This window comes from Lissotriton helveticus, chromosome 2_1 (genome assembly GCF_964261635.1).
Source record: "Lissotriton helveticus chromosome 2_1, aLisHel1.1, whole genome shotgun sequence".
Lineage (NCBI taxonomy): Eukaryota > Metazoa > Chordata > Amphibia > Caudata > Salamandridae > Lissotriton > Lissotriton helveticus.
Window position 1 is genome coordinate 1,076,031,752 of NC_136059.1, and position 21,518 is coordinate 1,076,053,269.

Below are 21,518 nucleotides of genomic sequence, written 5' to 3' on the forward strand. Positions count from 1 at the left end.
GAGTATGTTAGAGGCAGAGCCACAATAGGCTCCGCCGTCAACATATTGTCAGTTTGTCCACCTCTAAATTGGGCTGGTGGACTGTGAGTTTACCAGAGAGGGTACTCACTCCATTGCTGTGCAAAGAAGTACATTTTCTGCCAAACTCTAAATCAACCACCTAATGTCATTATTTGTAACAAATACAACAAAAACGGTGTTATAGTGTTTTCACGAATATAAAATATACTTAATTTGTCCTTACACATGTATTTGGAGAAAGCATAACCTTCATTTTTTGTTAACATACTTCAAGAAATCTGTGGTGAGAGTAAAGTGTCAGAACTGCTGATTATTGTGGCTTAAGAGGTTTGGTCATAATTGAGTCACGCTGCTTTCTCCACTTAAACTAATCTCTTGTGCAGATTTATTGTATTTTTGCTTTATTGCTATTTTCTTCATTCATTCGTTCTTTAGCCCACTCTCACTTTATGTCCTTGTAATGCATTTCTCTAGCATGAATTTGATTCTAGCATCGTTCACAACACTAGACTTAAGTATCCACCATGAGTACTACAGTGAAAACTGGCTACATTAATTAAATGAGTGACAGGAACACAAGAAATGTGCAAGGAAGGAAGACTACTACTTTGTGCACATGAAGTATCAGTTAAGCGGTTTATTCTGGATGAATGTATTGATAGATCAGTCAAGTGACAGTATACTACTTATGATGTGAGAATAGTATCTTATACATTGTAGGTTTTCTATATGCATCACTATTTCTTTGACAAGTACTAGAAGTGCTATTAATATTACTATGATTTAATTGTTCAGTTACATCAACTCACAATTGAACTTGGCAGATCCTCCCATCACTGAGCTGTGAAATAAACTGATTATTACCCTGAGAGGGAGCATTTATTGTTTTCCTAGCTCGTTCCAAAAACATGGTGGTTAGGGTCTTTACAACACTGTTTCATGATAGTGTCATTAATTGGGAATACACTTGTTCATGGGTGTTGCATAAACATACATGTGTACATCTGGATATATACCAGTTGTCTAATGTCATCTTCACGTAGTTGCAATGCAGTCTTAAGAATGGTGATCGACCACGTGGAAGGCATGCCTTGGCTCTGAGGATCAGATTGATAATCCCATCATCAATCGGTTGTTGAACACTAAGCAGAGTATTGCTTGTAGCTCACACAAGTGTGCTCATCAAATAACTTCAGGATAAGTCCTCTAAAAGAGGTTTACTCACCAGTAACGTAGGTTCTCACCATTTTACCATTTCTCCATTGATAACCATACCATGACAACACTTCTCATGAGAAGAATCTTAATTGACAATCCTAATACTTTTCAGCAAAGTCAAAGAAATGTCGCCAATCTTACACTAATTTCGCAGTTTTAAAAAATCCTGCCCAAAGCTATGATTTCTGATATGCTGTGAATACAATCCAGCATAAGAAATTTGCTACAGATAAGCAAACAGCCAGATAAGCAAACAGCCTTGTTTCCTACGTTTTGGTTTCACTTCATGTTTTAACAGACAGACTCAAGCTGTATTGAATATCAAGTAGTGCTTGCAACTAGCATTGCAGTTATTAGCATCATAGATGCATAACTCACTGAGAGGTTCTCCATAACCAAACTAACAATTTGAAAAAATCTGCATGCAACACGTGTGTGCAAATGTGCAGTATCAAGGAATGTGGATCATTCTCTCAGTTGACATGGAGCAGCCTAGGTAAAGGAACATGATCCAGAAGCAGAGAGTGGGATCAAAAGGGCTGGCCGGAGGGACCAGGTAATCCAGAATATAGACCTAATGTTATTTTCATAGCAGAAACGTTAGTAGTGGCTGTCATGTGACCCAATCCTTCAGGCTTGATAGTGGTGCTTTCTAGAAACTGGTATGAGCCCAGATGGTTGTTCTCCTTTTAAGCTGTAACTCTTATTTGCAAATTTGCTGCACTGTATCTGTATCACCAGAGATCCCACTGTTAGTAGTGTAAACAGCCTGGGAAATAGTTAGATTTGAGTAACTAAGGACTCTTTTCACAAACAATTATGTCTAGTTTGAGGCTAGTAAGCCCCCTCAAATGTGATAAAATATGAATTTGTACACAGTGAGGGGAAGGGTAGTTTGACGGAGCTGAAAATATGAAACAACCCCTTGAAACAATATAGCATGTGAGTAGGATAGGCACCGTACCTGGGGTAATGAGTATTTGAGTCATATTCTCAGTTGTGATGAACACACAATAAGAAAGGTCTCTGAAGATTTCACCTTTGCATTTCCCATATTTTCAGTTGGAAATTATATAGTTAAATGTGGCTGCCTCCATATCTGACATCTTCATACACATGCAGGATATGAACACTCCTCTGGCTGGTGCACATACAAAATGCCTCCTGATTGGCCACCTGTATAGCAGATTAATAAATCTATCAGATAATATTTGTAAATAAGTCAAGAGCCAGGTCTTGAGTCCCTTCCTGAAGTGGGTCAGTGAGGGTGCAGTGCCGATGTGGATAGTGTTCCAGGCTTTGGAGCTGAGGTGGGAGAAGGAGTGCCCTCAGGAACGGCTGAGGCAGATATGTGGTGTCTGAGTGAGGGTGAGATGGTCTGAGCGGAGGTTTCTGGTAGGTTAGTGGCAGATCAGGCGGTGGTTTATGTAGGCTGGTCCTTGGTTGTGAAGGGCTTTGTAGGTGTGGGGCAGGAGCTTGAAACAGCATTTCTTCTGGAAGGGGAGGTAGTAGAGGTCTTTTATGTGCTTGGTGATGTGTATTCTCTTGGGCTGGTTGAGGATCAGTCTGACTGCTGTGTTCTGGATTGTCTCAAGCCAACTGGTGATGAGAGCCTACGTCACAGTTTTCCTTGTGCTGATGGAGAGCCATCTGAAGATGTTTTCTGCTTGTGATTTGTGTGGAAGCAGGCTGAGGAGACAGCATTGATCTGACTTTTAATGGAGAGTTCTCTGTCCAGGATGATGCCCAGGTTGCGGAGTGGTATTTCAGTGTGGGGATCGGTGTTGTCTGTGTCGAGTTGCAGGCAGTTGTCTTCCATGTTGTGACATTCTTCATACAGTTGTGGAAGTTGGTCTATGTCCAGGTGGGATTTGCTGTCAGTGAGAGGCTGTACAGTGTTGTTATCAGAGAAAATTTTGATGTTGTGCAATCTGACGATGTCTGAGTGACGTCATGTAGATTAGGGATAAACCTTGGGGTACTGAGATCAGGTATTAAGATGTGCAGAGAACAAACACCCTTCATACCTGTCCAGTCTGTACTTGATAGAAAGAGGATACATGTTATAAGGAAGCTAGTGGTGAACCTAGACTAACTTGCACCGAATGTCCATGGATGCACTGACAGTTCTGGTTTGTGTCAGAGTATAACTGTTGAGAGATATGCAAAGGGGTATCAAATAGGCTTCTGTTATGAGATCTGGAGGATACTACCTTCTTATGTGACAGTCACAGTATATTGAGATGCGCCAATACTACTTGTTCACATTTCAATAAACATTTTTTAAACCAATTTTATTGATTTTTACCATGGTGGTACAATTCAATATACTTCAATGTGCTGAACCCAACGTGAGTTCTGAACAAATATGGCAAGTTCTTCTGTTTGGCAGGAATAATTAGTCCATAACATGAAAACATAAATGCTTACATAGTTTAGGTCATAACAGTGTGAGTCCCATTCAATAAATCCTTACTGCAGTGTTCAAAACATTCCGCATCTTGATGCCCTACTGACTTGCTGAACTATTCCAGACTCGGGATGCTGTCCAAACACTCTCAACATGTTTCCCCCATGTCCTAGGGGTTTGACCAAATGAGAAAGAGAGTGGGAAACTTAGGCTGATGAGTTAGAATGTGATGGTAATCAGCTGTGCTTCTGTTATGAGTGTCAGCTATTCAGTGAGGGTCTCCTTGAACGTTTACAAATACTGCAATAAGACATCCCATGATGCTGCTATGGGGATCCTGCACAGACCTTGCACCTCCCCCCATCTAAGTGTCACTACTTCGACCTTGCCCCATTTATGTTTTGCAGCACACCAGTGTTGCAATCCCAGAAGGGTATTTTCTTTCCAATGCTTTGCAATGGACTTATGGGCAATGAGTAGCACCAGGTAATAAAAACGTTATTTACTATTTGAGCCTTCTTCCACTTGAACAGGCCTAGCAGTGCCCCCACTTTTGTGAGCAGGTCTTCACAACCATCACCTCCGAAAATGCATCTATAACCTCTCTCCATAGGATATCAACAGCCAGGCAATTCCAGAACATGTGCACCATGTTGCCGTTCGGTGAGCAGCATCTGGAACAGACAGAGGCGGAACCAAACATTTTATGTAAGCATTCAGGTGTAAGGTACACTCAGTGCTCCACACCTGGCAAAGCTGAGAAAGCCACTATGCCAGCGACTCCATCACCGGGGCAAAGAGGAGTGGAGATAAGGGACACAATTGGCTGGTCCCTCTGCTCACTGAGAACAGGTGATGGATGCACTGGCCTGTTTTACTTTTGCCGTGGACTCTGTGTAAAAGAGTTTGATGAGTCTTTGCAGCCTACCAGTTTAGCCCTGTGATGTCAGAATGGAGAACAGGTAGCCCCAGTCCACCATATCAAAAGCATTTTCTAAGTCTAATGCTAAGGCTGCATATGGCAACTGGGCTGGAGCCAACTCCATTACTCCTTGAAGTCTACGGATGTTAAGGGTGTCTTGATGTACCCAGGAAAAGGCTATTCTGGTCCAGGTGTACCAGACAGGCCATGTGTTCCTGCAGGCGGACTACAATGATTTTACTGAGAATCGTATAGCCCTTCCAAGTATTGATAATGGACGGTATGAGGTCCTCACCAGTGCGTCTTTATCTGACTTGGGAAGGAATACTAATAGGGATTAGCGGAGTGACTGCAGGAGCTGGTCCTCCATAAGAGCAGCTTGGTATAGTTCCAGAAGCTTAGGGGCTAACAGGTGTTCGCAGGCTTTATAGAACTCTACAGGTTCAGGGCTCACCAATGGTCACGCAGACTAATGAGCTAGCCATTGTGCAAGGCAGGTAGCAGCCGCCGCCACCGGGCGGTGGGCAGTGGGGGATGTGACCGGTCTAGTAGTTGATGAAGAACGCAGTTGAAATCTCGCCTGATGACCCAAGGGATGTGTGCTCATCGAGTGAGGAGAGTCGAGAAGCGTGCTAACATGGCTGCATGCACGGTATTCGGCACATACATGCTACCAAGAAGAATGGGTCTGCCATCAAGTTGGCCTTCCACCAGGACATAACATCCATGATGGTCTATTTCTACAGTTAGGCACCGGAATGGGACCCCTGGCTGAATCCATATGACTGTTCCTCGTGCGATACCTTAAGCATTTCCGTAAGCGAGCCTCTTCCTCCTGCGCGATATGCGCCTCTCCTCCTAATGCACTGTTGCACTGTGTGTGGCTTTCGGTTTGTTCCCATCCCACAAACGTTCCAAGTTAGTCTGCCGATCTTTGCCATGTATAGTTATGTAAGGAGAACCAGGAGGGTGGAGCAGGCAAAGGGAGGGGAGAGGAGGTAAGAAGGGAGCCTCCCATACCCAACCGTAAGCACCATTTTGAGGGGGCACCATAGGGTGCTGTACCAACCGGCGCTGCATGACCTGTTAAACAGAAAACCAAAGAACCCACAACCCCACCCAGGGTGGCCCCAGAGCTGGTGGCTACCCAAACAGTTAACCAAAAGTCCCATAGGTGGGAAGCTCTAACTCGTACACACCTATGTAAATTGACTTTTCAGTAGAGCAGTGGGGCGCAGTTTATGTGCTTTTGCACAACTAAAAGTGACTACAAGAGAACAGCAAAGACAAGGTAGCAGACGCATTTCTACACTATAAAGGTCAATTGGACAGTGGCACTGGAGGACTAAGTGGAGAGTGTGGCAACCAGTTTCTGTTGTACTTTTTCACTCTTTAGCTGGGCCGGGGATGTAGTAGCCATCAGAAGTGAATCAACGCTGGAGAATAGACCGGGACCTGCTAATGTACATGTTAGAAGTGGGTTCTTTGGATGGAGTATGGTTGTTCACATTTCATACATACCATGGTCCCTGGTTTACTTCACCTTATATTGAGCGACAGTGGCCGTGCTTAGTTAAGTGACTCCACATAGAGTTCTTCCTACTGTTCACAAAGAATAGACACTGCCTGTTTCTAGAATAGATAAAATAGTTTATGGTTACATTTCTCAGAAATTGGGTGCAGCCAGCTGAGCATGTCCTTCTTCTACACTGCTGCTTCAATCAAAGAGGGGAGGGAGGAAGAAGATATAGCCCAATTAGCTTCCAAGCTTTTATAAAAAATCAATTGGGGGGGAAATGGACCACTTGTAGCTACGTAGCCAGGGTTTCTTATGGTGCTGGTTGACCCTCATAAAAACCCCTCATAAACGCATGTAGATGGTATGGCGGTATATCTTGTTTCTCCGCTATTTATGTTGCGTTAGTGCATCATCATAGGGTTTTTGTTTTCATGCATGGAAACATCCACCCGGAGGTAACCACTGGATTTGTAGTAGTGTCCAGAGAAAATATCTAGTGCTCAAAAATAGTGAGTTAAAATTCTTTGAATCATCTTAAAAATGCGTATTTTTAATGAAAAGAAGAGAAGGTGATTCAAGAAAATAAAAATGTTGTGTGTAGTATGGACCTTGTTACTGGATCCTCTGCACAATATTAAAACTTAGGCCGACATGTTTCAGCCCCACTATGCCCAGCCGGGTCTATGGTGCTTTCTTCTTCCACACAGTCTGGAGAGGAAAAGAGCCTGGAGCCCGGAGTCCAGAGATTGGGAGCAAGCAACCAAGAAATAGCCTAGAAACAGGCCCAGAAGTAGCAGACATCCACGGAGCGCGGAGGGGAAATAGGCCTTAAGCCGGACCCACAGAAAAGAGGAGAATCAGGAGAACTGCTTTTCCCAGTATGTCCTGCTTAGCTTCGGCCTGGTGCGAACAGTCAAAACAAACTTCAAACAGCCCCACCAGTAGCATGAGGTCATGCAAGGCCAGAAGCTCACAGCTGCAAGGAAGCAAATGGAGGAAGCTCACCCCATGGACCATAGCACGCCAGGGCAAGGCCTCAGGTCCAATGGCCTGCCCTGACAACCAACTCAAAATAATTTCAAAGTTTCAGTTCTTGAAAGACACAAATACAGCCATTTTCATGAGAACAACTGACACTTTGGGCCTACCAGCACCTTTAATACCAACTATAATTATACGTACTAGGACCACACCGCACCGTTTGGCCCTGAAAATGGCCCCCACACTAGATCCTTCTCATGAGGGGACCACCAATTCCGAATTGCCACATCTGGGGCCTCAATGTGATATGGAGAAAGCAGGAGGGAGATTCCCAGCATGCAGGGACTCAGAGCTGCTGGACATCATTAACCTAACTTCTAACCCAAAAGGCCTGGATAAGGGGCAATTAGGCACAGTCCCCATGGCTGCTAGCAACCCAGAGGTGGTAAATAGGGTCACATTCAATCCCATGGCCCACCCTCCAAACAGCACTACAGTCCCCCACCCAGTAAACATCCCCCAGGCCCAGCAGCGCCAATTGAATCAACGGCTCTGAATCTCAGGACTTCCCCCTCTCCCGCCAGATGAGTACACTTCAGTGCCAACAAGTACAAGTGAAAAAGACATAGGCCAAGAAAGCGGAATCTGGGTAACTCCCTTGGAGTGCATGGAGCACTCTTACTTAACACTAGAAGAGTAGAACTAGATGCTAGTTTTTTACGTCACAGAAAATTACCAAGTGGCTACATCAGAGAAAATTCGATCTCTGACCAGGACCCCTTAACCCGGGAAGCTGGTAATGAGAACAATCCTCCAAAGGAGTCTGTTCCTCTATACTAATAAATAGTCAATCCTTGGTTGACGCTACGTTCTATCACTCTATTATAAAAGGTACATTCAAATAGAGCTACTGAACACCCAGGCCATGCACATGGCAGGGCTCGACGGTAAAATTGACTTAAACAACCTTATCAAAAGGGCTCAAAAGGAGTCCATGGAACTATCTCCAAGATGCACATGTTTCCCTGTTTTGGAGAAACTCAGCACACTACCTGGCACCGTAGGCACCCGCCTCGAAGATTTGAAGGATGTCTGCAAGCCTCAAGTAACCAAGGTGAAACTCACCCCACCTGGACAGACTTTCCAAAAAGGAGACGTCACCCCACTTAGTTCTTCTGCTGAGGGCCTCTTAACCTCTTGCCCGCAACCTTGGGAAATGTGGGATCACGGCAATGGGCCCAGGAGCAGAATAACAACCCAGAAAAAAACAGTGACAACATCAACATCAGCAGTGGAACCGTGTCAAGTTAACACGAGCTTAGGAGCTCCCTCTAAAATACTCAACCTCTAGCTGCAACCCCAGCTGGAGCAGGAGCAAGATCAAAACAAGGCCAGAAAAGGAAATCAAGGAACAAAAAAAATCCCTAAAACAAACTGGCTAAGGAACTATGCCATTTATGGCAAAATGCCTCAACGCCAGAAAGGCAATGGAAAGATACCCTTCCACAGAATGTGGCAACAATGGATTCAGCAACAGAGGAACAACCGTCTCCTAACAATACATGACTATATTCAGAGGGTCTAGAGGCCAAGTCACTGGGCTTAGATCAGTCCAAGATTGTACATTTTGATATCAGATCACCAAGCACAGCGGTAGCCAGCCCTTCTGACCGCACAACCCAGAATTTCAAGAAAGGGACATCACCTATCCAAAAACCCCAGCAAGTCATCATGGTCAAAGAGAACTGGTATGGTACGGCATGTGACATGCCAATTCCACCAACGAAGACATGCAGTAATATTCCCAAAAATGTGTTTTGCAAAAGCCATCTGACTCTAAAACACACTATCTACCCAAAAGAGGGTACCTAGTACAACTTTGTCCCACCCGCTAAACAACATCCTTAACTGAGGTAACATCATACAACTGCTGAATCAGATCCCAGCATTTGTCGGGGTAACCTCCACTGACATCAAATATATTCAATTTGTAAACACAGACCAAAGGTACCAGAGAGATTGGGGCTTGCCGTACATGGCCAAGAAAGTACAGTGTGAAAGCAAACACCTCCAGACCCGGGGCATAGTCGTGGAAATATGCCAGGAACCTGGGTATCTGCATCTGCTGAGAAGGGCCAAAGCCAGTGAGCCATTGAAAACGAGAATACCAAAAATGCCCTACTCAGTTTTAAAAAATGCATTGGGTGCAACTCCTCTAAGGAAAGAGCAAATGAATCAGACCCCAACTCTCATTCCATGATCCACTACAGGGAAAGGTCCCCGACAAATGAATGGGGATTGAGCGCAAGGTCACTAAACAAGCCACAGTCTGCAAAGTGACCCAAGGCAAAACAAGTAGACACTCCAGAACATGTAATAACAACTCCTCAACTCTGCTCATAGAACATACGCACTCTTGTCTCCCTATAGGAGACATGGGCCCTGGAACCAGTTGCATTTCAGGACTTCTTTTACAATGCATTCCTAGCCACCATGGGAGCAAACTTTGGTCGCAGCAGAGAGGGCCTTGCAATCTACCTCTCAACAGCGATCAAAGCCAACAGTAAGGGGCCAAAAATGACACTGACTATCTCCAAATATTGCACATAACAATGGAAGTAGGGGGCACAGCCACTACAGTACAATTACTAAATATCTATGCACCACCCAGTCACACAAGACATGAGGATACCTTGATAAAAACTGTTTGAAAACCTCTTTAAAGCAGGAGTGTCCTACCCAAGCTCTTTGATAATAGCAGCAGGTGATCTCAACACGAAATTGCTAGGCCACTCACCTAAAAATGAGATCACCAAGGCACAAGAGCACCAATGGGATATCTCAGTTCAAGCAAACGCTGAGCTAACAGGCAGGGACTGAAAGGGCCTTAACTTGCTCAGCAAACTGGAGAACCTGGGTCTTAGGGCCCTAAATGGTTTATTCCAAGGCAACATCCCTCCTGCGTTGTACTTCCACTCCACTAATGGCAATTCCTTAATTGATTATACGTTTGGATCCCTGCCTTTGCTGCAGTTAGTCCGCTACTTCAGAAAGGGAGAAAGATCAGAGAGAGACCATCTGCCTCAGGAGCTAGAACTCACCCTTGCTGTGACCAAAAACAGTTGCACTGCAGAATGAGCAGGCCGAATCTACTCAGCCAATTTAACGTGGGTGAAATAGACCTCAACTACCATGAAATCATTGGAGCAAAAAGCCGAAACTACCTACAACAAACTTGAAGCAACAGGATATCTGTAATGGTAAACTGGGAAGCCTTTACAAATCCATTCTCCAAACAACACACTTCAAAAGTAACCCCACATAGAGCCCTCCCAGTAGCAGGCCACCCCAGACCCAAATTAGGCTGGTATTTGGACTAGTCAAGCTGTCAGTCACCAGGCGTGCGGCATTCATGAACATTTGTTAGAAGGCCCATGTCCACCGACAAGAACACCATCAAACACAATGTTAGCTGGAAATCATCAACAAATCCTATTCAGTGGCCAGAGGTTACCTTAATAGATCAACTGACTTGTTCGGGCTAGCACAACTGTGGTCAGCATCACCAAGCCTCGAAATACACAAAATGGCTGTCAATAAAACATCAAAACTAACATCATCCCTAAAAGACAGGGCAACGCTTGAGAAAAGTGCCCTGGATGGTGCTAAACAGCTACACCTCCTTGAAGCCATAGCAATATTTGGGTGAGGCCTTAGTAGCAGGATAAAAGGCAACTTCTTGAAACACGAGTTAGGAGTCCTCTTGTCAAACACAAATGGCACTCCATGCTCGAGGCAAAAGAAGAGGCGACCTTCAGGATGTGCGGTCACCCAAAGGAGGATGTAATTCATACCATCTGCCTCCGCAGGTCTACTTTAAGCCTTTGCCGCCGCTGGCTGCCACCTTTTTGAAATCAGGCCAGGGGGCATTCCTGCAGAAAAGCCACATTAACCTAAACTCAGGAGACCCACAAGTAATCTCCCGAACAGCAAAGTACCTCTAGGGTGTTGACAGGACTTTAAGGAAAGCACCTGGCCTGCCAGAATGAAACACCTTATTTCAAACACTCATCCCATCTGATGAGGGTGGTGGTGAACCCCCACACAATTCAAAAGTCACCACTTAAAGAGCTCCCTCTAGAACCTCGGCGCTTATTGGAAATAAACTTCTTACTGTAAACTCCACCGTAACAACATAAAAGGGAGCGCTCCTCATCTTGGGAAAAAAACAGTCACACCAGCTATAGCACTGTAGTATGGCAACCATGTGTATTAGTTTCTTCAAATTGTCCTTTGCACAATTTCTCTTTGGACACAATCACTTTTTCTTGGATTTGCTCACGGCTTCTAGCAGGGACACTTCTATAAGCCATGACTACACTGACTCCGTCATGATATGCTTGCACTGACAATGTTATTTCATTTTATACGTTTGTCCTAAGGTGTTTATATATAAAGTACATAGAAAAATGTTAACACTCTACCCAGCAGACCAGGAAACTGAAGTTCCCACACTCCTCTTCTCCAGGTAGAAAATATGTTATTCATGATCTTAAAAGCCTCTGATTTAATATTATTTTCATTTTATTTACTTGTTTGATATGATTCATATTGTAATGATTTTAATTAATCGAACGATAAAGATTTACAACTATTTGGTTTGCTACTTGCTATTGGGTGATCTACCTTAGTGTTGTGTTAGACTAGTACCATTTGAAGACTTTAAAAGAAAAACGTTGCCTATATGTATGCATATGTAACTAGTCTTGGGCAAAGTTTCCTACAAACATGTGTTTTATAGAGTTTCCTGCATAATATCTTTGCTAAAAAATATGTTTCTTGAAAAATGTAAAAAACGAAAGTTTTATTAATATCTCAGGCCACAAAAGAAGCATCTCTGGAAAAAAAAGCTGCAAAATTGTTCTAATTCCCTCTTGACCTAACACAACAGAAGTGAATACTGAATATATTTTCATCCTCGTTCTAGGTTACCATGGAATACTTTAGTAAGAACAGAAGTAAAGTGTTCTGGTCTCTTCTGACTTACATACACGGTGACCATCATGGTGATAATGTGCTTGGCAGCCAAGCAATGTTGTTCCAAACTGATAGAAGTGTAAACTTCTAGACTAGCTAGCCTTCTAGACTTACCTAAAACAGGCAGCAGAAAAGATGACATGATGAATATCTGGACCACTTTCTTCAAGATTAATTATGAGAGGACTAGACACAATTTTCTTCGGATACCATAGCAAAGAGAAGTTTTAATAGTCCAGTAACTTTGTAGAGTCAGCTTTGAGTGGATGTCAAAAGTGTTACAAAGGCTCATTGAACAACGCATTAAATATGGGGGAGACATTTGGGAGTGTGTAAATAATTAAGGTATGTAGCAGTGGATACAACAATTGACATGTGCCTCAAGAAAGTGAAGTTAATGTAATGTTTTTTTTCATCTAGCAATTCCTGACCATAAGCCTTCCTGTCCTATTAGGAGCAACACCCACTGTACAGAGAGCATGTCACCATCAGTTGAGGAAGGGGCTGGACCGGACCATGACGCCTAATTGTTTTAAATCAACCAGGCAAGCCTATGGACCTGGTGACTTAATACTTGAATCTAATAGAAGCCAAAGTCTGTGCCATACGGCGACTAGAACAAAAAATACTGATATTCAATGCAGAGGAATTTGAATCAACTATGGTGTAATTTCTGTCCCTTTTAATAATATGTTGATTTTATTTTCAATGCCTTTCTATATACAATACACCATTTTGATCATAACACTTTAATGCAAATAATCTTATAGAAGGTTTTGTCAATGCGGCTTCAAAGTATTCAAAAAGTGGTGAATTAGTGTGTCAAAAGCTAGAGGAAGAGATGTACAAGCAGTATTTGTATATGACTGAATTAGAGCCTTCAAGACTTTTGGGAAAATTGGTATAATGGGAACAGAATCACAAATTTCATATAAGCATCATCAATTATCACTGATCTGTGAATGCTCACTTAAGGAAAATTAGACCAAAATTCACTGTGCACCTCATTCTGAGACTGCTGTACATATAGGTATTTGGCAGGACTAAGAACAAGAGATGTTTGTACCACCGGCTGAAAGTCAATAACTCCTATTCAAAGTAATCCACACACCAGGTAGATTTGGCTCTGTTCTTGATTAGGGCCTGCTTCAATCTAAAGGTGATAGCAGAGTCGTTTGCACTCATTAAACTGGCATACTCTGAGGTAAAATCTTAATCAGAGAATTTACAGGCAGCATAATGCTTGTAAGGTATAGTACACATTTGCCACCAGAGCGCAACAAAGTTAAAAATGAAGGACACATTGTCACAAGGCAAGGCACCAGAAGGGTCAAGTTTTTTTTTAGAAGGGCAGTGCTGTGAGCACTTACTGCGCATTCCTCTGATGGGAAGGGCCTAAAAGAAAATGCTGGTTCTGTCATCTCTGCAGTGACTTTCTTGATGTGTTGTCAGGCATGAACATATGAACCCCACATTGGTTAAAACACCCCCCTTGCGTGTGGCTCAGAATAAGAGGGGTATCTTTTATGTTGTGCAATACAGGCTTTGGAGCTAGGAACTCAAATGAGTGTATCCAACAAGGTATCAGATGAAACCCTCAGCACTCAGACGTGATCTGAATAAACACAACTCACAAACGAGAAACATGAAAAACACCTGGCTTTACTAGAATGCTTGCCATAGAAATGCTTTGAGAACTTGAAGTCACCAATCGAAATGTGTACATTAATGGAGAGCTCTTCAGGCCAACAGGACTCTGAAGAGAGTAGTTCTGAATAGGCAAAAGGAATTAGAAGAATGACGAGGAGTAAAAAGGCGGTACTAAAGTGCAGACAAAACGGGGCGTGTCTCCAGACTGCACACAAGATCGGTCTCACTGCATGCTGTGACTACATTGAGGACACTGAACTGTTCTCTGTTATTTTGAACATGAATTGAACACTAACAGTTTATTCTTTTCTCAAAATGGACGGTTATAACTCAATAGAAATGTTTCGAGATCATGTCACATGAAGATTTCTAAAGCAATAACTAGCTGTCCTTCAGAAAAAAAACATGCATTTTAAGGTGCACAATACAGTAACAGTGACGTTATGTTCCTCAATTGCAAACGATCCCTACATTTTACATGGTTAATTGCATAGATACACAGTTTGTTATGGAAACAAGCATAGCATATGACAAGTAACGTAGAGATATAAAATATGAGGTACACTGAAATGCAGAAACAATTATGTGAGTCGTGCATAATATTTGGTTAATAAGTATTAATAAGCACATTATATGGCTATATATTTCATCTCATGCTTTTCAGACAAAAAATGAGTACTTCATTAATAAGTTCCCCGTACACAATAAATAGCAGTGAAATACAAGCATATTCTCCTTTGTTCATGCTTAGAATATTTTTAGAGAAGAGAAAAAATAAGTAATTATTTTTCGCCGATTACTGTGACAGTCATAAATTTGATTCCAGAGCTCAAACCTCTCCCTTCGCTCCTATCACAGTTGTTCACCCTACTTTTGTGACCCCTAGAGGAGTACAAGGGTTACACAATCCTGACTATCCTTACCTTCAACCCCCTGATTACACACTGGGAAAAACACAAATTCTACTCATTAATTGGTTGGTGTCTCTCCCAACTTTCTGAGTTCTGCAATGATGAATGTCATCGAGCTCCGAGAGGCCATGTGTGATAAGGAGACCAGCTCACACACAGAAAAAACTAGGAGAGTAAACAGCATGAGGAGCCCCACAGTGGCTGTCTTCTCAAAACTGTTCATTTTTTCTCCCTGAACCTTATTGAATCATGTCTAAATTTAGATATAAAACCTGAGATTTTGTTTTTGTGATAACAACCATAATCTTGCAGGTTTTGTTGAGGGTTTTTATCCTTCAGGATGGTTGAAAGTCAGACATCACGACCTCAAGGCCTCTGATATATGTGTCCCATCACTTCCCCAAGACTTCAGGGATTAGGGAAGACCCCAAGGTGTTTTTTGGAAGGCCTATGGGAATAGCAGAAAGGTAAAGGGGTGTAACAGAATAATATTTGAGAAGTTAATAGTTCCCCAAATTGCGAGAGTAGTTAATTATTCTTTCATTCCTGCTAGTAAAGGTAACCTTTAGCAGGGTCTAATGATGTCATAGGTTAAATCCCCCAATATGATGACCTGTAGAAGCTGAATAAAAGACATTCATATTTAAAATGGATTTTCCAGGCTTTGGAATATTTATCATAGATAATCATGGCTAATGCCCACAGTGCTGTGAGAGGACCAGTGAGTGCATAATGCTGGTACAAATCTCATCCCTACATGGTGGAAAATAGATTGTGTAAATCTCATATGGACACAGATTCCTTAAATAGTAAAGGTCATCAGTTAAAGAATTATGACAAATCCCTTCAGCAGTTGTGTCCATGGGATCAGAGCAAGTTGGGGTCAACAAACATTTATGAAGATTTCTGGCCAAAGAAAGGGCATTGTTTTATGTTTCACTTTGGCCAGACACCTGTGGTTGATCCTTTTTTTAAAATTGAATTTATATATTCTTCACATGAAGCTAACTATTATTGTTGTCTTTATAACTATGAATACTTATGACACTATTGCTCAAATTATGCTAGTAGTAAATAGGTTTTAAATCGAATTGAATGAAAATTAGTCACTTTGCTAGATTCTGGGATGTATCTCTTTGGGAGATGTAGGCCGAGGTAATCAAAAACTAATTGGGGCTTAAGAAAAAGTAAAAAAATATGGTAATTAGTCCCAAAGATTATTCTCAACCCCAGTTCTCATTGGGAGAATCTTAAGTTACACTTCTCATTAGGCTAGTTAAACAACAGGAGAAAAATAGACACCTTGAATAAACAAAGGCATTTCAAGCACAGGAATGCATACATAATCAAAGATGTAACTATATTTTAAAAAGTAAATTTTCGGAGGAACAGAACAATGGACCTAATACCTCAAATCTCTGGTTGCTGACTTTCTTGCCCTTCTTGTTCCAGACTATTTTAGGTCTTGGGTCTCCTGTGGCTTGGCAAATAAACGATGCAACTCCCCCTGACACTCCTGTTTGGTCGTCAGGAGTTCTTGTAAACTTTGGTGGTGCTGAAATAAGAAAGAATAGCAAATCAGAACAGTAAGGCGGACAGACATTGGCATTAATACAATTTAAAATGCAATGTGTGAAACACTATTTTTAGCCAACACATTATTTGAAACCCCATTAGGAAAACAAGGTTGAATTTATCATTGTAGAACAACACGGGAAGAAAAGCTGTGATAAAGAAATATAAATTCCTTTCATTAATTTTTACTTGCAGCAAAATAAATACCCTGTAAATGAAAATGAACACTTCTATCCAGTTAATACGATTCGGGCTCAAGACCTGAGGATACGATCAAAGTAAACTATTGGAAATATATTCAGAGCTAATTTAGTAATCTTAGCAACACGGAAAGAATGCCCCTGAAAAGTTCGCATTGATCAAATTGAATTTGACAGGTAATATACTTTCTTCAGCTGTCACGTTAACTGATGCTCTGCAAACCTCAGCGATCTCATTTTCTGTCAGAAATGTTATTGCTACAGAATGAATAACATATTACTTTAGTTCAAGTGGGGGAAGCAGGCCCTGGGGTCGCATTCCTACCACCAATGAGCAGCAATGTCTAGGGTGTATGGTGCTCCATCCATGCCTGCACACTGAAGGCCACACCTGACTAAGGGAGCCAAGGTGAGAATTTGCACAAAAAAATGCCAGGCATTTTCTGGTGGAACACAGGTGTCAGGCGTTTTCATTTTTTGATGTATAATGCGGAGGGCTATTTCATATCTCTAGGAACGACTTTCACTTATGAATTTGCCTTTTCAAAAATGAGATGAGGACTGATATCAGGTAAGAAAGCTGACAAGTGCTGTGTGAAAGTCTGTGTCCTGGGAAATTCCCAAGCTAGAGTTGGTAGCATGTAACTGGGAGGTTGAAACACATGACCATCTGCACATGTGTAACCATTACACAGACTAAAATCCTGATAGCATTGACCTGGCAGGATTGCACCCAACATGGGGCGTATGGAGTGTCCGCCACCATTTCTGAGGATTCAGAAACTTACTTAGCTCAGAGGGTTTAACTGTGTTGCAACTCTTCATGTTAATATCTTTTACAAATGTGGATAATAGTACCACCTATTATTAACAGCGCTGCCAAATGGTAAAACATTGGTGCTACTGAGAGCTACATTAAAATAATGATACAATGTTGACATTTTTCCCAATGACTGTATTTAAACCACCTGATCTTGTTTACATGCCATTCGAATGATCTTCTCTGTGTATGACAGCAGCATGTATTGCACCCCAGAGTTTTCAACACAGACATAGGTCTTTGTTCCTTTTTATACTAAAAGCTGCCATTTCTCATGCTTCTTTATTCATGGTAAAAAGAAGCAGAGAGGCGCACTCAATGAAATTAGTAATGCAAGAAGTCCATTAAATATGCAGATCTTCTGTTTTCTTGAATATATCCTTTATTTTCATTCACATAAAAACGGCACAGCCAACGCGTTTCATCCCCAATTGTGCCTAGGGAATTTCGTCAGGGCATATATGTAACAATCCGGTTAATGCGGTGGTCCTAGAGAAAGATGCTCTATGGAAGCTGATGTGGACTTCTTGCATTACTAATTTCATTGAGTGCGCCTCTCTGCTTCTTTTTTCTATTGCTATGATATACATCCTTGGCAGCGGATGGTGAGAGTAGCAGCGCCACTTAATAACTCTGAAACAGGCAAAGTTGATGTGCGAAACCTTGGTCTGCTGCTGTGTGCTTTGGTTTATTGTTTAGATTCTTTATTCATGGTGTCCATTCTTCCCAGCGAGGTATGTATATATTTAGTTAGTTTTCTATGCCTTTGGGAGACCCAATGGAGATGCTATCAGAGTTATAAATTTACCTTTTTCACTGTGTCCTACGAATTCTAGTAACATTGCCATATAGTGTAGTACTTGTTTGGCTTTAAGTAGTCTACTTGCGAAACAGCGTTTACAAAGCTGCCATTACATCGCAGTGCTTTTACAATGCGGTCGTCACAACGACCGCACTGTTAGTACATGATATGTTTACATCCCAAGTCATTAGATCGACTTGCTGTAGGGGGTGCTCTAAACTAAGTAATAGTATAATTTACAAATCCAACACCCTCCAGCACACGCTGGAGTCGGAATAGTAAATTAAACTATTCCTAAGTACAGGTGCCCCTAACAGAAAGTCAATCTAATGACTTGCGATGTAAAGGTATCGCGTTCTAACAACCCGGTCATTGTAACGACCGCGTTGTAATAGAACGTGATGTAATAGCATGCGTAGTAACATGCTATATTCATTGTACTTCTGGTATAGACATAATTGTAAACAAAATCAACAGAGTTAAACTAACTTCTACGATGGGTTCTGAGACAGTGCTCCTCTGTTAGCCTTTGAAAGGAGTAACTTGTCTAAACTGTCTGCAGCTATCTTTACTTAATGTTTCGCTGCTTTCAGCAGAGCACGGGCAACAAATATCTTACATAATTGACTTTTGTGAGAACGTTCTACATTACTTTAGTGAAATGTCCAACCTTACGCATTACAGACAATACTCCAAATAGCTCTGTAGAGAATATTCAAAGTCTGTAGAGAATATAAGACTCATGAAACACTTAATGACCACCAAACACTCGTTCATATCATTAAGTTTTCCCTTCTGCTTTGACCCTCACATGACTTTTCAAAATAGTTTATGCTTTCTGTTGAGTGTAACTGGGAGCTCACAACTTATTGCCATCAAACTTTTTGAATGTTCAGCTTCTGTTTACAGGCCAGCATCATCTTAAGGATTTATGAGGCCATGGGTATGACATATTTTGGGCATCCCCTATTCAGAAAATATTTAAATTGCATTACCCGTGGGGTGCTAGTTGAAGTCACCACATTGTCTATAATATTAAAGAACAAATTACACTTTCAAAATGGGATCGCTTAAAATATATGAAAAAAATGTGTTGCCCGGGGTCCTAAAAATCCTCAAGATGACACACTGGAGAGGGGAGAGGCTGGGACAGAGGTGAGGTAGAGGAAGACCGAATTACCTCTTTCTCAGGTGAAGTGGGCCTGGGCAATTGCCCAATTTGCCTATGGCTAAAAACGTCTCTGCCAAAGATTATAACTGATGATTTGTGCATCATTAAATGGCCAGATTTCTAGATTCCTTTGTTATTTATGAAGAGCAGGCATATTGCCAATCGACACCCTATTGCAATCTACCTCTTGGCATAGAAGCTACATCAGGTTTATGAATCTCGAAGTTTCATTTTATTCATGCGGCATGAGTCTCAATATTGCTCTTGCAGTGGATTCATTCCCAAAACTCGTAAAACCTCCACAGAACTTAAACATTGTAACATCTTCCCCAGCCCTGGGGCATGCAATATAGATTATGCCACATGCCGGAGCTGCAGTTGAGCATATCTTTATTCTCCAGCATTCATTCACCCTCTGCCCATTACGTCATTCTTACTAGACCACACCCTAACACTTTCCCCACATCTTATGCAGTTCCTGTTCAGAGTCTGCCTAGAACCACCAGGATCCTCGTGCGCATCACATCAATATGCTACATGCACCACCTGGTGCTCCAACATCAAAAAAGAAGATGCCTTTATGATGTTCACATCTGTAACTACTGTGTGGCTAGATGTCATTTATCTTGTGTACAGTTACGTGCGAATGTATGTGCCATGTATGTTGCTAAACTATATCTACACAAATCCTTACATTTGTAGATATCTTCATAACAAGGAAACAAGATTTGCCACAAAGTACACCGTCTGGTTCAACTCGTACATTCATGCTTCATTTCCTCCTATCTTTAAACTATTTCTCGTAGCCGATAGTACGGCTCATTACAAAGCGAACAGTAGTTATTCATCCCTCTCTTGCTCTGAGATGGCTTTTGGAGCCATGAAAACTGTTGGTGCATCCTTAAAGGATATCCAGCATTCACTCACAGCCTTTCTTCTTCTATTCCAAAACCTGTTGATGGCAGACTGAATATGTGTAATCAATGGTAGTAAACTTATCCCACTACTGAAACGTCTAAATTATCGGCTGCCTCTTCAGAACAAGATATCTATATGCTTGGCTGCTATGCAAATTGGTGTACACCCCCTAAATGGTGGCTCATGACACTCAATTCATGTTCACAAAGGACCAAATTTACTATGTATATCATCTTTGCTAATGATCTAAAAAAACTATAAAATAAAAAATTAACAAAACACAATGACATTTTTACCAAAGATAATGAAGAGAAGACTTTTCATTGACATAACTCTCACTGGTGAAAACCCTATTTCTGAGCTGTCCTGGTGGAAATAAGTCGATAACGGATTTGGTGATAATTCCATGCATACATCAGAATGTTATGTGCAGAATTTGCAACCATGGTTATCCAAGTAATCAGGACCTCCAGCTGCATGTTCGTCATGTACTCTGGCACACAGAGCCTACCCTGTTCAGCCTAGCGACTCCTTGCTTCCTACTCTTTCTGCCATCAGCTGTTTGGCTTTATGGTGGCAAGCACAAACACAACAGAAACAGATCCACTCATTCACGTCAGGGCACTGGCGAGAAACAACCGGCAACAATTAATAACCTCTCCTGACAATGTGTTGCACGCACTCCAACAAAAACTCTGGCACACTTCACTGAGCAGAGCTGCACATCAACGTGGGAACTTCCCAGGGTACCGAGAGCCATGAATGGAAATCGTACGACATTGGTTGCTAGCCACACCGTACAAGAGGCTATTGCGGTCTTTGAGAGACGCTCACTAGAGGATGTGCACGTCCAACAGAACAACAATCAATATGAGCAAGCGCAATGGGATGTAGTGGGTAAGAAAACTCTTCTAATCTCTAAAGTTGTTTTTTTGCAGTTTTACATAGCGCGAACGCGACCAGAAGGCATTGGAGCACTTTAAATGAGCATAAGTTGCATTACACAAGGACACATTCATTTTTGTTTTGTAGGCTTGGGGAGATTAAGTGATTTGCCCAGAATCACAGGAAGTTGAGCCAACACTGAGCCAAGAACTTGGTTCCCCAGTCCCACAGTCAGCAGCTCTGGCCATTAAACCGCAACCTCTTCCCCTAACACAAACAAACGCAGGGGAGCCAAATGTGGCTAAAAGGAAAGAGAGAATGAAAGAAGAAAAGCAAAGTGTCGCCCATCACTAACATTTGGTTCTTCTGAATATGTACAGTTGACTAGTATTTTGTGCTATTTTCCCCAGAAATGCAATGATACTTTGAAGAAGTCCCTGATGATCTCTTCTGTGGATCACTTCAAGTGAAGACTGAA

The 21,518-nt window shown here is 42.0% G+C and overlaps 1 protein-coding gene across 16 annotated transcripts in view; it reads right to left on the reverse strand.

Moving 5' to 3' along the window:
- Positions 1-21,518, reverse strand: part of PTPRD (protein tyrosine phosphatase receptor type D) — a 1,484,152-nt gene that overhangs the window by 464,358 nt on the left and 998,276 nt on the right. For all 16 annotated transcript variants that reach the window (XM_078675875.1, XM_078675878.1, XM_078675877.1 and 13 more), the window contains one exon: positions 16,079-16,224. In XM_078675875.1, the coding sequence (XP_078532001.1) occupies positions 16,079-16,224 (146 nt within the window). The remainder of the gene's footprint in view (positions 1-16,078; positions 16,225-21,518) is intronic.